At 42.3% G+C, this 14,296-nt stretch overlaps 1 protein-coding gene across 3 annotated transcripts in view; it reads right to left on the bottom strand.

Moving 5' to 3' along the window:
- The window catches only part of VPS54, a 46,614-nt gene that overhangs the window by 19,428 nt on the left and 12,890 nt on the right, over window positions 1–14,296 (bottom strand). For all 3 annotated transcript variants that reach the window (XR_015690838.1, XM_087677516.1, XM_087677517.1), the window contains exons 3-7: window positions 2,705–2,784; window positions 2,409–2,541; window positions 1,223–1,300; window positions 965–1,121; window positions 743–831 (exon numbers count right to left, since the gene is read on the bottom strand). Coding sequence is in view for 2 of the 3 variants with exons in the window: in XM_087677516.1 (XP_087533642.1) it covers window positions 743–831; window positions 965–1,121; window positions 1,223–1,300; window positions 2,409–2,541; window positions 2,705–2,784 (537 nt within the window). In the remaining variant the exon portion in view is untranslated. The remainder of the gene's footprint in view (window positions 1–742; window positions 832–964; window positions 1,122–1,222; window positions 1,301–2,408; window positions 2,542–2,704; window positions 2,785–14,296) is intronic.

Genomic DNA, 14,296 nt, shown 5'->3' with positions numbered 1-14,296 from the left:
GAACATCAAAGTGTGCCTCCACGTAGTGCTTCTTCATGGCAGACTGTTCTCCACTATCCTAAACATGCCCTTCTTAACTCTTATGATTGAGTACTTGTCACATGTTATTAGTGTTGCTCCACTATGATACTATCCCGTAAATCTAGTTTTTCCATTTCTCAATTTTCCTTGAAAAAATCGTTTGTTGCATCTAGTCATTATGCACTCCAATATTGTATGCATGGCTCAAGTTAATGCTTATTAACTTTTATGATTGCATGTTCATGTGGGCTCTGTAGTTGAAAAAAGGTGTCACCAGTCTATACATGGCTCATATTAATGCTTCTTAACTTTTATGATCGCGCCTTCATGTGGTTCAGTACTCTGACAAGGACCCAGATTGCAAATATTCTGAGCATGATGCACTTATCTCAAGAAAAATAAGCCTATGTTATTCCAAGTACAGTCAAGGTCATGATACACTGCCCAAAACACTGTTGTTAACCTCCACTTGTCCCAAGGGAAATAATTAAGATGCATCATAGAAAATATTAAACATTCTTGCTGACTCTGCAAGGTTATTAAAAACATTGTACATCCAAAACCACAAGCATGGAAGATTTATTTCACAAGATTCTTGACATGTTTTATTCTGTCTGGTATCACTTATGATGCCCTTAGATGAGTAACTATAAGCTGTTTGGCTTTCTGAATGAAAGTATCAGCTCCAAATAATTGTATTACATATTATGAGTCATGGTACCTGTATCACATCAAACACCCCTGTTAGAAGCTGAACAAAACTTTCAGCCGAAAGACTCCGCAACTTGCTTGCAAGTGATACGCCTCCACCTGCAAAAAGCTATCAATAACCTTGACACAATTGGCTCTAATCATCAGAGAGATGAAGAGCAGTGACAGCTAACAACTAGAGCATGTAACACAAACAGACCATGCTACATATTGCACCAAGCATTTCACTTACTTTCCAGGTCAGTTTGTCTTTCGTTAGACTGTGTGTCAGTATCAATTGGTCTGACAATCAAAACAGACAATAACTCTGCCACTACCACTTTGATGGCTGCTTTGATGTCTGTTATGAGTGTGTCCCTGTAAACCCTCAGAATCTCCGGCAGTTTTGACTGCAAATCAGCTGCAAGCTTTATAAGATCACCTTTCAAAAGACACAGGATTTAAAGCCACCACAGAAGCACAAAAACACAGTGGGACCAAAGCTTGCTACCGTTCTCAATAACCCAATAACGAGAGGAAGTAGTTGATCACGTAGGCCTGCTTCATCATCTTCGCTTTCTCTGTTCTCCTGCAGGAACAAAATGATGGATGACACCTTCAGAGGTAAAGTCAGCAGTATGCCTCAGACATTCAAAGTCTTATCCACCGTTTAACAAGTACTGACTGCACTTGACCTGATGGCATCTAAAACATGGTGTATACAGTTCACAGACATCATGTTACAAGGCTCAGAAACATCATGTTGCAATGCTCAGAGACATCGTGTTGCAATGCTCAGAGACATCATCCAAAACATGGTGTATACAGTTCACAGACATCATGTTACAAGGCTCAGAGACATCATGTTGCAATGCAAAATTGCAATTAGTGTCACCGGACATGACTTATTGTATTGTTTGGAAAAACTCAGAAGTGGAACGTTAACGTTACCATATTAAAACAACACCAGCAAGTCGCAACCCATTGCTAAAGGCATATAGAGCCATGATAAAAAAGAGATGCCAGAAAAACACGGGCATAGTTTATAGCTCTAGAGTGGGGACAATAGAACGTACAAAACTGCCCAATCACAAACTTGCAGTACTGCAATGAGACAGGGAAGTTTGAAAGGTTTACAGCTTGTGTATTGGTTTCTGAAAGATAGTCAAACTGGTCAAGCTAACTCTCAAATTGTGCCAACATATCATATTATAGCCTTTTTTTCATGACACAGATCATAAGAATTTAAAGATTTTAAGGATCCCATTTTCTGCTATTTGATACACTTGAGCACATATCGTAATACAACAATTTACAATCTTCAAACTTGCTTCAAGAAAGCCAATCCTAGCTTTTGCATACTGCCCATTTTTTGGCCTATCATTCCAAGCACAGCTTCAAAGCACTAGGAAATGAACCCCGTAAGTATTGTTTCCTTCTCTTGTAAAACTCGTGAGTGTAAAGGAATTTTAGATGAAAATTCAATGATTTGCACACCACAAAGCCAATTTGAGGTTTGACATACAATTAACTTTGAGCTTACCATTCAAGCCCCAGCTACAAAACAACAGAAAAGGAACAAAACATTACACAATTTCCTTGCGTTCATATAGCAGAAAGGATCTTGAGTATTGTAACCTGCAAAATAAAGTAACTGGTTTTCTTTTCCTTTTTGGCAGGCGGACATCATTTTTTACCTCAACTAAGAAATCCTCCTTGGAGTTCATAATGTAAGTAATGTCTCTTTTTTTGAACTTCGCCACTATCACCGAAGACTCCAAATCCTTTGTATCATGAATTGCCACCCTGACGAAGTCAGCAGCAAGCATACTGTGCACAAAACAACAGTTACTTAAGCTTAGACCTATCTTTGCAGACTACACTATTATTATAAAGCCATCCAAAGCCATGGATCAGAATCCCATAAAAATCATTTCAAGTGTTTATATTCTCCAACCAAAGATAGAAACATGTTGTAAATAACAACTAGTACCTATTCACTGAATCCATGAAAGTTGCAAGCCGGCTTCCCAAGTGACGAAACGAGTGAAGGCCAACTAATTCACCACTTTCCTGCAGGGAAAAGGCCAATAACAAGAATGTGGGCAATGTGCATATGCAAACCTGACTTACTAGTAATAAAAGGTTTGTCCTAAGACTTTTTGACCCTTACTCTTGGCAAATCTAACATTCCTGTAATTAATATGATGAGCATGGCCAAACTTCTAGCCAAGTTGATAGAGAAATCTAGTCCATTTCAATTTTGAATACTTTACAATAACAGCCTTTTGTGCATATCTATACAAGGCATGCTAAACTGAAGATTTTTATATGTGAGGTCCAGCCACACATCTATCCACAAAGCTGCCTAGACAGTGCCAACACGCCAATGAGGCTTCACTGACAACATGACGGCCACCTTGCCCATCAAAGAGAACACAAGCTACACCCACAACATAGAACACAAAGAGAATGGACATCACACTCACATCCCACCCATACAGCCAAACAGACTCACCCACTAGCATGTGGCTGCTGGGTCATGACCATGTCCCAAGTGATAGCATCCCATACCACTAGCCCACTATTCAATGTACAAACGTGTTGGCCAATGGGCCTAAGTCCAAGTGTAGTGATCACACAATGATGTGCAAAATGAGCCTCAAGTCCTATGAATAGGACTTAGTTGTCCCTAGTGCATTTACACTAGGTCACTTTATGACCAACGTGACCGATGCTACTAGCGCCTGTCTAGATGTCCAAGGATGTAACACTTCCCCCCTTACGAATGATTGCTTCCTTACGGATGAAGTGGGGAGAACAAATCTTCAATGACCATACCAACTGCCAGGTTGCCTCTACCTCCAACCGGTTCTTCCACTTGAGTAAATACTCAAGATAAACAATCTGACAAGATTGTTTAGTCCTACAGCTGGGAACCAATTCAGTTTTAAGTGAAATGTAGCTAGTGAAACCAGCCTTCCTTCTTGGCAAGGGTGGTAGATGACCTAATTTAACACTAATTATAGCAAGCAATAAAATTCATAAACCTGAAATTTAACTTTACCAATCAATCTTGACAACCAGCTCCCAATTAGCTTCAAAATTGGCACCCCTTGCAATATTTCTTTAACTTGCATTGCTATGAATTTGTAGTACATTGAGATGTAGATTAATCTCTCTACAAATTCAAATACTTTGGGCTGTCACCCATGACCAGCAGCATCAAGATCCAGTTTGCCGTGTGATTGTAACACAATGCAGGTACAATTCGAATCGAGAACACTTACATGTGGGTCAACTTCAATGTGGATGTACAATCTCTCTCACATCTACTGTAATTGCTTCAATTCCAGCAACTGCTCTGATCTTTGCACTTCTATTTAATGAGCATGTTCCCTGAGGTGGCTGAGAAACCCTAATTTTTGTTGGGGGTGTTGACAGCATAAATACTACTGTCAACAGCTGAGCATAACTGAGAATGGCTGAGATTCAATGGCACACTTCTATAGAAAAGTGCATAGACCTAATTGCAGCAGTAATTAGGTCTGGATTCAGTAAAACAGTGCTAAGTATCTTGAGATTTGCTAAGATGAGGGAGAAGGACAATAGAGGAGAGAGAAACCTTCAATCTGCTGCCAACAAAGTGCTGTAACAGCAATCCCTTCCTATTTTAGACAGAGAGATTCAGGTCACCTGCTGGTTTTTAGGGATTTGTTGTTGTTTAAAACCCTAATTTCTGCATCAGCAACTGTCAATGACCTCTTTTTAGGGTTTCTTGCTGTTTAAAGCCCCAGAATCTGTCCCAAATCAGGTTGCCCTACTGTCCTGAAGCTTCAGCAGCCGTGTCCCTTCTCACAGCTGAGCTCTTCACCCTTGGATCCACCCCAAACAGCCTTGAATGGGAGAACAGCAGCCCAATATGGAAGATGCAGTTGCATACAGCCCAAAACTAATCCAAACTTGACAATTGGCAAATTTCTATTTCCACTCAAGCCTTCACATGCAAAAACAAGTTGCCTAGCCCTTTGGTCATGCCCTCATTTAAAAGAACATTAAGTGCCCAACCTCAATTATAAATTGCTAACCTCTTTGAACTTATTAGTGTTGAAACTTTCCACAAACCTTAGTTTAGAACATTAAATTGTTTAAAACTCTCACCCCCATACACCAAAAGTCATTTCTACCAGGAAATTCAATGTCCTTGACCAAAATTTATCCTAGGCACCTCATTAGCATATGTCCACAACTACTTTTGCCAATGTCACCCACTGCATGCTTAGGGTGCCTAGGTTATCACCATGACTTAACTAACTTGCACTTCACATGTGCACCTCACATGTGCATAACTAAATAATGCCACAATGAAGCATTTAAAATATATATCCCCATGGCAAACCTACCCCTTGAAATCCTTGCAATCATCCCTGATTGCACCACCTTGACATAAAGGCATCAGTGACCATTGGAAATACACATCAACATCATAGTCAAACATGTGCATCTATCACTTAACCATACTCATACCCTTTGCATGTCTCAAATTCCAGCCACTTAAATCGGTTGTGGTCCACACACAACAATCATAACTACTATCAAAACTATGAGGGATGCATCCACATGTCAAAACCCAACACTATTTTAACCACCAAGGCAAAGTAATGCATAAATTGGGTATAAACAATGGCTCACAACAATGATGTACCACATGGTACTCATGTCAAGCATACATCAATTGCAAACCACATGTATCCTATATTTATCTTACATGATGTGCAAATATATGATGCATATCATCCATGTGCCCCATACATGCCTTGTGACTACACATCACATCCAAATGTACATTCCATGTATTCCATACATGCAAATGTACATTCCACACATCACATCCAAATGTACATTCCATGTACTCCATACATGCAAATAGACTTGCCTTTGTATATTTTCAAAGCCTAGGTGCAAACCATACACATTGCATTATGCATACCAACACAATGCAATGTGCAAACCATACACATTGCATTATGCATACCAACTCATAGTGACTAGTATACCGAATAGTGATCCGATGGTAAAAATATTGTCAACATACAGTACCCTACGTGTAAACCTTGTACATCCAAGATCCACTACATAAATTGACTTGTCCATCACCATGGGAGTGGAGGTGTAACCGCTCCCTTGATGAGCATCATGCAATGCTATGGACACTCTCATGCTTTGCCAAACCTGAATGAGCCCGATCCAAAGTTGGATCTAACCATAGTTGATAACATTCGTCTCATACTTCCATACGTATACGGGTATGAAAGTATTATTAAAGTATGATTCAAACACCTGTGTTAAATCATTCGTTGCCCTAATTTTTTCTTAAAAGTCTAGAAAAACATAAGAATGATAACTTGAACCTTAATATGAATTGTAGACATTTCAAAAGAGCTTACACTTTGAAAAACAAGCATAAAAGACATTGAAATTTCACAAGGAGACTATATGAATTTTGAGATCATAATACATCATAGTACTCTAGACTCTATAAAGGCAACTCAAGAGACTAAAGATACAAGGGTTAACTCCAAATTGTAGACTTGCTATGGCATGTGCTACTCAAGTTGACTCATGAGTCATTTTCATCTCCAACATCCTCATCCTCATCCTCCTCACCCTCACCCTCATCTTCATCCTCATCCTCCTCATCCCGTGGCAGACTAGAGGTACCAGCACTTGATGCGCCCACTATCACAAGAGCTGAATTCTCATCATTTTCCCCTCTCATTTCTTGCAAAGCAAGAAGCCTTTCATCATCCTTTTCCTTGTTTTAGCATTCTAAGGGTCACTTCTATCTTCTCAAAACCTCTTTCTTTCAACTTGCTTACGAGATGCTCGCATGGTGAAGCACAAGTGCCTTGAGATAATATCCTAAAAGTGCCAAGCCCTATAAATTTGGTGTCTCTACCCCAAAAGTTTCCCACCACTTCACACCTTGATGCATCCTCTTCTCATCCTTTGCAATAGGGCGGGCCAATGCACTTCGCTCAGACTTATACTTATCCAATTCATCATATAACTCCCCTTAAGCACTTACATCATAGTTTGAAACACGTTCAACTACATCCATCCAACCCTTACCTCCCTATCATTGTCATGATTCTTTGCTCTCCAAATAGAATGGAGCACAAAAGTAGTAACAAGCAATGGAGAGTGCATCATGTTCCATCGGTCTATACAAAGTGCCTTGACTTGCTATAGCTTGGAAGCATCAAAATCCTCCAGACTTTCTTTCTATCATGCAATTAGTGAGCTCATACACCAACCCCATGGTGGTATCCTCTCTATCAACAAGATACAAAATCTTTAAAATTGGAGCACATAGCTTTATAATCATCTTGGCATTGGTCCAAAATGAAGAACCCAAGACAATAGATGAAACTTGCAAAGCATTGGCACTTCCGCTAACTTTCTTTCTACAATACTCATCACTAACCACCATGTGGCACAATCCATTGAAGACTCATCCAACATGTTTGCCAAAACAATAAACATATATGCAAATCGAGTTTGTAATGGTTTGAGCAATTCTTTTGAGCTAAATTTTCTATACAAAGCAAGAACTGTATTTTTTCATGTAACAAATGTCACAACCTACATAGCTTCTTCCAAAACAAGCTTCACCCAAGAAAGTTCTCCAATATCCTCAAACAACAAATCAAGGCAATGGCATGTGCAACGGGTGTAAAAAATGGTTGGTCACTCTTGCTCAACCAAGTAACCAGCACGAACACAATTGGCTACATTATCCATATAAACTTAGACTACATTTGAGGCCCCACTTCAAGAATGGCACTCTTAAGAATTTCAAAGATGTACTCTCCTAAATTATACTCACCACTTGTATCAACTGATTGTAAGAATGTGGAACCAAACATGCATGAAACCATTACATTGATAATGGGCTAACACGTGCATCAGACCATCCATAACAACGATGCTACAACCATATCTTTTCCATGTCTCTTTGAGATCAAGCAAATCTCTTTGCATACATTTGACATCATCATCCAATTTTTTAGTGCACAAGTGATGGTATGAGGGGGCCTTGAAGCTTGGGCCAACATTTGCAATTGGCTCATCATGTCAAGAAAGTAAGGACTCCTCATCTTCCAATGAGGAATGTCCTCTACATAAAAGAACCAATAAAGGCCAATTGATGTGGCACTAACACTTCCTAATGCATCTCCCTAATCAAAAACCTTTGCATCCAATGCATCCTGTGAACTCATGAGAGCACTTACATGCAATCTACAAACTGCATATTTTACATCTTGGGGTGCACTAGAGCATTTATCAAACCCAAATCCCTTCAGCCTCAAGATATGGGCATGAATACAAGCGGGGTCACATGTGTGAGAATGATATTTGCACTGCATAATACACTGTCCACTCTTCAATTTCTGCAATTCAGTCACAAATTGCAACTCCTTTTCTTACTTTCGAACCATGCTGACCTAGAAAACTGAGATTAGAGAGAGAGAGGATGGGGCTGAGTACTCAATAGTGAGCACACTACAGTCTGCACATGCTGCCCTCTCATGAAGCTAAATTTCTGCGTGAAACAATATTAAAATCCTGCCAACTAGCACATGGAAACTTCACCTCTAACTTCACTTGCCTCAAAACCTCCACTACGTTCTAGGCCTTTGTCACTCTAGACCGCACAAAACCTTGGAACTTTCACATTGCTGCCAAAATAGACATAATATGCACTTCAACGGTACTCATCAACCAATTAGAAACAAAAGTGTGGACCATCACTGTGATACATTTCCTTTCAAAAATATGGCTGCCTTTCGGATCTTAGAGGATTCGATAAAGTTACCTCTGAAGTGTGCCACATCAAACTGTTGAATGAAATTCAATACCTTCAATCTATCTTACACACCATTGAAGGTCTCAAACTTTGCCCCTTTACCACCCTCATCATAGTTCTTTCCTGGCCCCTTTGGTGTCAAACTATCAAAATTGGTGGCTACAAAAAGAGGTACGTTGTATTTGCATTATGATCAGCACCATACAAAGCATTTACATGACTAGCATTAATTCTTTGAGCTCCATACACACCAAGGGGTGCAAATGCATTACAATACATGAAATAGTGTACCCGAGGCATCATGCCAACATTACTATATGTAGGGTTTCGCATTGCACTTGCCATACCTAAATTCATTGGGTTTTGCATTCCATGCATTGGTGTGAAGAAAGTTGTGGAGTAGCTGCTAGGGTTTGCATTGAGAAAACACAATGTATGACCACAACAATACAAACACAAACGTAGCAAACTCAAACTCTAAAAGCAAAACTCAAAACTCAAACACAGAAACAACAACAAGCAGGAGAGAAAAAGAATACAACTCTAAAGTGAATGAATGTTGTAAATGAATGCAAGAGTGTACAAAGTGTCCAAGGATAGAGCAGTAGTGTTGGAGACTGATGTCCACTAGAGATGAATCCCAAGTACTGTAAGCACTAGTCGGAGATGAAAGAGTAATGAATAATGAAGGGCAAAAGGCTGGTCACCTACACACAGCAGTTGGAGACTGAATTTTGGTAAATGCAACAGTGTACCATCAACGAAAGCTAAAAACTAATCACCCAAGGCAAAGGACTGTCAGGCAACAACAAGAGAGGTGTTTGCTGATATAGATAGCCTGCTGGAGAGCAAAAATGTAAGTACTACATCGCCCAGTGGGAGAGATGGCAGCAGCTTGTCACCCAACACCAGATGCTGAAAACGTAGGCTAATCAAATGCTATGATGACACAACCGATGAAGACCTACAAACAGTAGGCAATAGCTAGAAACATGCCACCTAGGGCTAGATAGTGATGGGCTGTAGTCAATGATGGTTGGAGAGCAGATGGTAGGTGGCTGATGGTTGCAATCTACATGGTAGAGTGAGAAATCTGCATAAAAGGATAAAGACCGGGTCAGCCTATCTATTTGTATATGTGGGTGGACCCTCTCAAATTGGGGTTTCACTAAAACTCTCTCGAACCGCGCACTTTGTTTGTGTTTTTCATTAAATAAGCATATTTTGGGGCTGTTTAAAAGTCTAATCAGCATGTAATGCATTTCTTAGCTCAACACCCCCTCTCATGTCAAAAAGAAAGGGCAACCCAAATTTACCCAAGGTGTCCCATCCCAAAGTAGCCAAGGCATTGGACAAAGGGTACATGGTGGCTACCCGATGACCTACCAAGACTACACAAAGAATGGTTATCTTACCAAGGGAGTCCCACTTGTCACCCCAAAAAAGGACAATGCATCGAAAAAAGGGTGCTCATCGATTGCCCGATGGTCTACCAAGTCCCACAAAAGCAAATGGAACCATAATGAACTTTTTTTTTTGTTTCTTATTTGTTTGTTTCTTTTCTTCTTTTTTCTTTTTAGGGGGGAACATAAAGGTGTTTTGAGGGATGGTTTGTGTTCAAGCAAAGAACTGTACCATATGGGAGAATGAGAAGGGATGGTTAGATTCAACCCATCACAAAACAAACAAGCTACCCAACCACTCAAGGGTGTCAATGATGAGGGAAAAGGGTGATGAAGTAATGGTGGTATGGTATACAAACCGCCAATGGAAACAACTTACGGTCCATCTAGTGGTGCTTTGCACAATGAGTATACTACAGTCTACATGCTATGAAATGCTCATGCGAGGAGGTGCAACAGGGGGAAAAAGGCCGATGTTAAAGACAAGTGCTGAAACCTCTAGACTACTAAGAAGGGTAGCAACCCCCTCTCAACCTTTAATGTCGATACCGAAGGAGGAAAAGAAGCCAAATGTTAGTCTTCGTGCAATGCCAAGAACCATGATGTGAGAAAGCGTACCAACTAGAAGAACAAGATAGAAATCACCGCCACGATAGCATCAAGAGAGATGCAACACGATCCACCTCGGGAGGAAAAGTCCCCATGCTGGTAGAAGAGCAAAACTCCTAAGATGATGAAACTACAAAGTGGTACATATTCAAAGTCTCCAACCCAAGTAGGACCGGTGCAAACTTACATAATGCCTACACTAAAAACAGAACTCTACAAAAGAGACGAAGATTTGCGAGCATAGATGCCAATAGTGAGATGCTCCCAAAAAAAAAACAAAACAGAAATAAGAAGGTAACTAAACGAACATGGCAATGATGCAAATGTGTATGGATATGTAAGTAAATGTAGCAGAAGATTGAAGAATAAAAATCTAAGGACAAATGTGTATGGGTATGTAAGTAAATGTAGCAAAAGATTGAAGAATGAAAATCTAAGGACAAAATCCTATGGACCTAACTCGATAGCCTAAAGACCTAAGAGTGCAAAGATGGAGATAAGCTAAGGATGTGGCCACATCATGACTTCAACCCATTTCGCTCGAGTATGATGGCATGCTTGCTGAATTGTACTCAGCTGATCATAAATTCAGCAATGTGCAACAACTCTAGCTCACAATCAAGTACCACAAGGCCACCTGCTTGAAGGAATTGATGTATCCCAGCAATGGAACCATGAAACAACATTCATTTCAATCAGTGCAGATTTCTCTTCCTTATTTTCTGCTTTCTCTCTCTCTCTCCCTCCATGTTCGTATTCCCTCTTCCGCAGCGCACTCTCACATGGTATCAGAGCCGAAGGAGAGTACATGGAGCTGAGATTTACGAGGGAGATCACCCAAAATCTTTGTGTTTGCTGCTGGCCTCATCCCCAACAATCAAGGCAGCCCTTCCAGGAGGTCACCATCCTTGCGTTTGCTGCAGGCCCCCGCTCCAGAGGCTGCCACATGTCACCAGCCTTGCGTTTGCTGCAGGCGCCCCCCTCCAGAGGCTGCCACGTCATCACAAACCACTTCCTGCTTGCGTTTTCAGTCAAGGCAGCCACTCCTCAAGCTGGGCGACACTCCTCCAACCTGCGCCTTGTTGTTTTGGCTGTCGTTCCATCTCCAGGTGGCTCTTTTCCTGCTGGCGACCTATTCCCAGGCTGCGTTTTGGTGCTGGCGGCTTCTATCTTGGTGCTATTCATCGGACAACCTTGCGTTTTGCAGCTCCAGGTGTCTGTAGGCCTCCCCCGCCTGTGTTTTGGTGATTGGTGACCATACTGCTGGTCATTATTTGGCATCGGCAAAGTTTTCTTTGGTGTTTTGCAGATTGGAAGATGTCTCATCAGCTTACAGGCTTTGATGACTCAGATGACGAGCGTTTGTCTCGACACTCATCTGAACGGAGGCGTGATTTCTATCACGAGGAATGTCGTCCGGAGTCTATTCCTATTTCATGTCCCCCTTCTATTCATGTATCTCGGCGAGCCCCTTCCAGTGGGCCGAAGATGCAGCCTTTGGTACCCCCTGTACAGGTACCCGTACTTCCTCAGCTGCCCAAAGAGGACCGGTAGGATGGCTCCAACTTTTCTTTATGGTCCTGCAAGGTGGAGTGTATCTTGGACTCCTTCGATCTTTGGGAGCTTGTTTCTGTTCCTATTCCCCGACCTCAGGTGGATCCCGTAGATGGGACATCTATGGATCATGCAACCTTATGGGATCGGCTCAATTCTAGAGCCAGATCTTTCCTCTTTCTGAGTTTGCAGGATTCTGTCCTTCTTCATGTTCACAAGTTGAAGACTGCAGCAGACGTGTGGAGAAAGCTCGCGTCTCTCTATCAACAGAAGACGTTTGCCCACCAGATATCTCTCGAAAAGAAGTTGCGGATGCTCGCTATTGATGATAGACCTTCCATGAAGGACCACATCAACAGATTACAGGATATGAGGGATAAGCTTGCATCCCTCGGTCGGACGATATCTTCCGAAGACATGGCTATGATTCTCTTGACTCAGCTGCCATCGTCTCGGTTTGATGTCTTCTACACCAGCCTTCTTACATCGAGGACCCGTGAGAAGCTTCTATGGGAGGAGCTATCCCCGCTTGTCTTGGAGCATGACGAGCGACTCAGAGAGGTCAGTGCTAGTGGATCCGACTCCACTAGAGCCTTTGTTGTAGGTTCGGGAGGACAGAAGAAGAAGAAGAAGTCAAAGGCTAAGAAGAAGGACAGTTCTTCAGGCTCTGACGCAGATTCAGAGAGCCCGAAGTGCACACACTGTGAGAAAGGGACACATCCCGAGGAGAAATGCTGGAAGAAGTACCCTCACCTTCATCCGAGAGAGAAGGGTGGATCTACATCGGAGCCTTCTTCTACCTCTACACCAGCTGTTACCCATGAGTCAGTGTTCCTTCATATCCATACTTTGGAGGAGGATCCTTCTTCCATTGGCTGTAGTGTCTTCTGCGCAGCCTTGGTTAGTGGACAGTGGTGCTTCGAGTCATATGACTCCCTGAGGTGATTTGTTACAGGATCTCCGTCCATCAAAGGGTTCAGTCACTGTTGGTGACATTTTATCGGTGCCTATTAGTGGTGTTGGCACATTGCCTTTGTTTACCGACCGACCTTTGAGCTCCTTTTCACAGGCCCTACATGGTCCGGATTTGAGCCTTCCCCTCCTCTCAGTTTATGGCCTTACGAGGCTTGGCACATGAGTGATCTTCACCGAGCATGCCGTTGTTATTGAGAATTCTTTTATAGGAGCTGTCTTATCTATAGGTTGGCAGGAGAGTAGGCTTTATAGGCTCCATTCCCCTTCTCTTATGCAGGGACCTCCGAGGCAGTTGTCTATTGCTACACCTGTTTTCACTTGTGCACCCTCTTTTCTACAGGTTCCTTCCCATCCCCCACCCTCTCCTCCGGTGGTTCCCTCGTACCCCCATCCCTTTCAGAGGGGGATGATATCAGTGATGCGGCTGTGGATTCCCTGGCCCCTAGTGTTTTAGAGGGGGATTCCCAGGATCGTGAGAAGCTCCTTCAGCGGCAGTCTACATCGATGGACTTCATCAACATTGGCATTCCTCTTGCCAACCCAGGATTTATTTCCTCTTCGGCCTTCAGCCACATCCAGGATCTGAGAGGGGGTGTTAGCAGTCATGTTTGTCATGCCTTGTCATCTCCTGCCTATGAGCCTCAGTTTGAGTCAGACGAGGACATTAGGAGCTCTGACATGTCTGTCATGTGTTATGATGGGGGAGGCTAGTCACTCTTGACTGGCTGTCTTAGGATGTGTATTTCTTTTTGGCCTCTTTTAGTGGGCAGCCACTGGCTACCCGGCCACTTTTTGGTCACTGTTGTGGGGCGTCCATTTTAGGGCATTTTTAGGGTTTGCGCCCATTTTAGGGTTAGGGTTAGGGTTTGTCCTTTGCCTATTTATAGGCAGCCCCCCTCCCCACTTGATCACTTGTCTTCTTGCAGATTCCAACACTCCTCCCCCGTGATAGTGCTGCCATCATCATCAGCCTGATCTGGTGCCCTCACTGACGCTTCGGGCTGCGTGTAGGGACTGATCAATCCATTTCAGTGTATTCAGCATTCATTTCAGTCAATGCAGATTTCTCTTCCTTATTTTCTGCTTTCTCTCTCTCTCTCCCTCCGTGTTCGTATTCCCTCTTCCGCAACGCACTCTCATAGATTTATCCTAGGTACACCACTTGCATTTGTCC

This window comes from Lygodium microphyllum, chromosome 5, assembly GCF_053477565.2.
Source record: "Lygodium microphyllum isolate KBCC chromosome 5, Lygodium_microphyllum_v1.1.10, whole genome shotgun sequence".
NCBI classification, from domain to species: domain Eukaryota; kingdom Viridiplantae; phylum Streptophyta; class Polypodiopsida; order Schizaeales; family Lygodiaceae; genus Lygodium; species Lygodium microphyllum.
The sequence above is the reverse complement of the archived record's forward strand: the minus strand, read 5'-3'. Positions and strand labels throughout refer to the sequence as shown.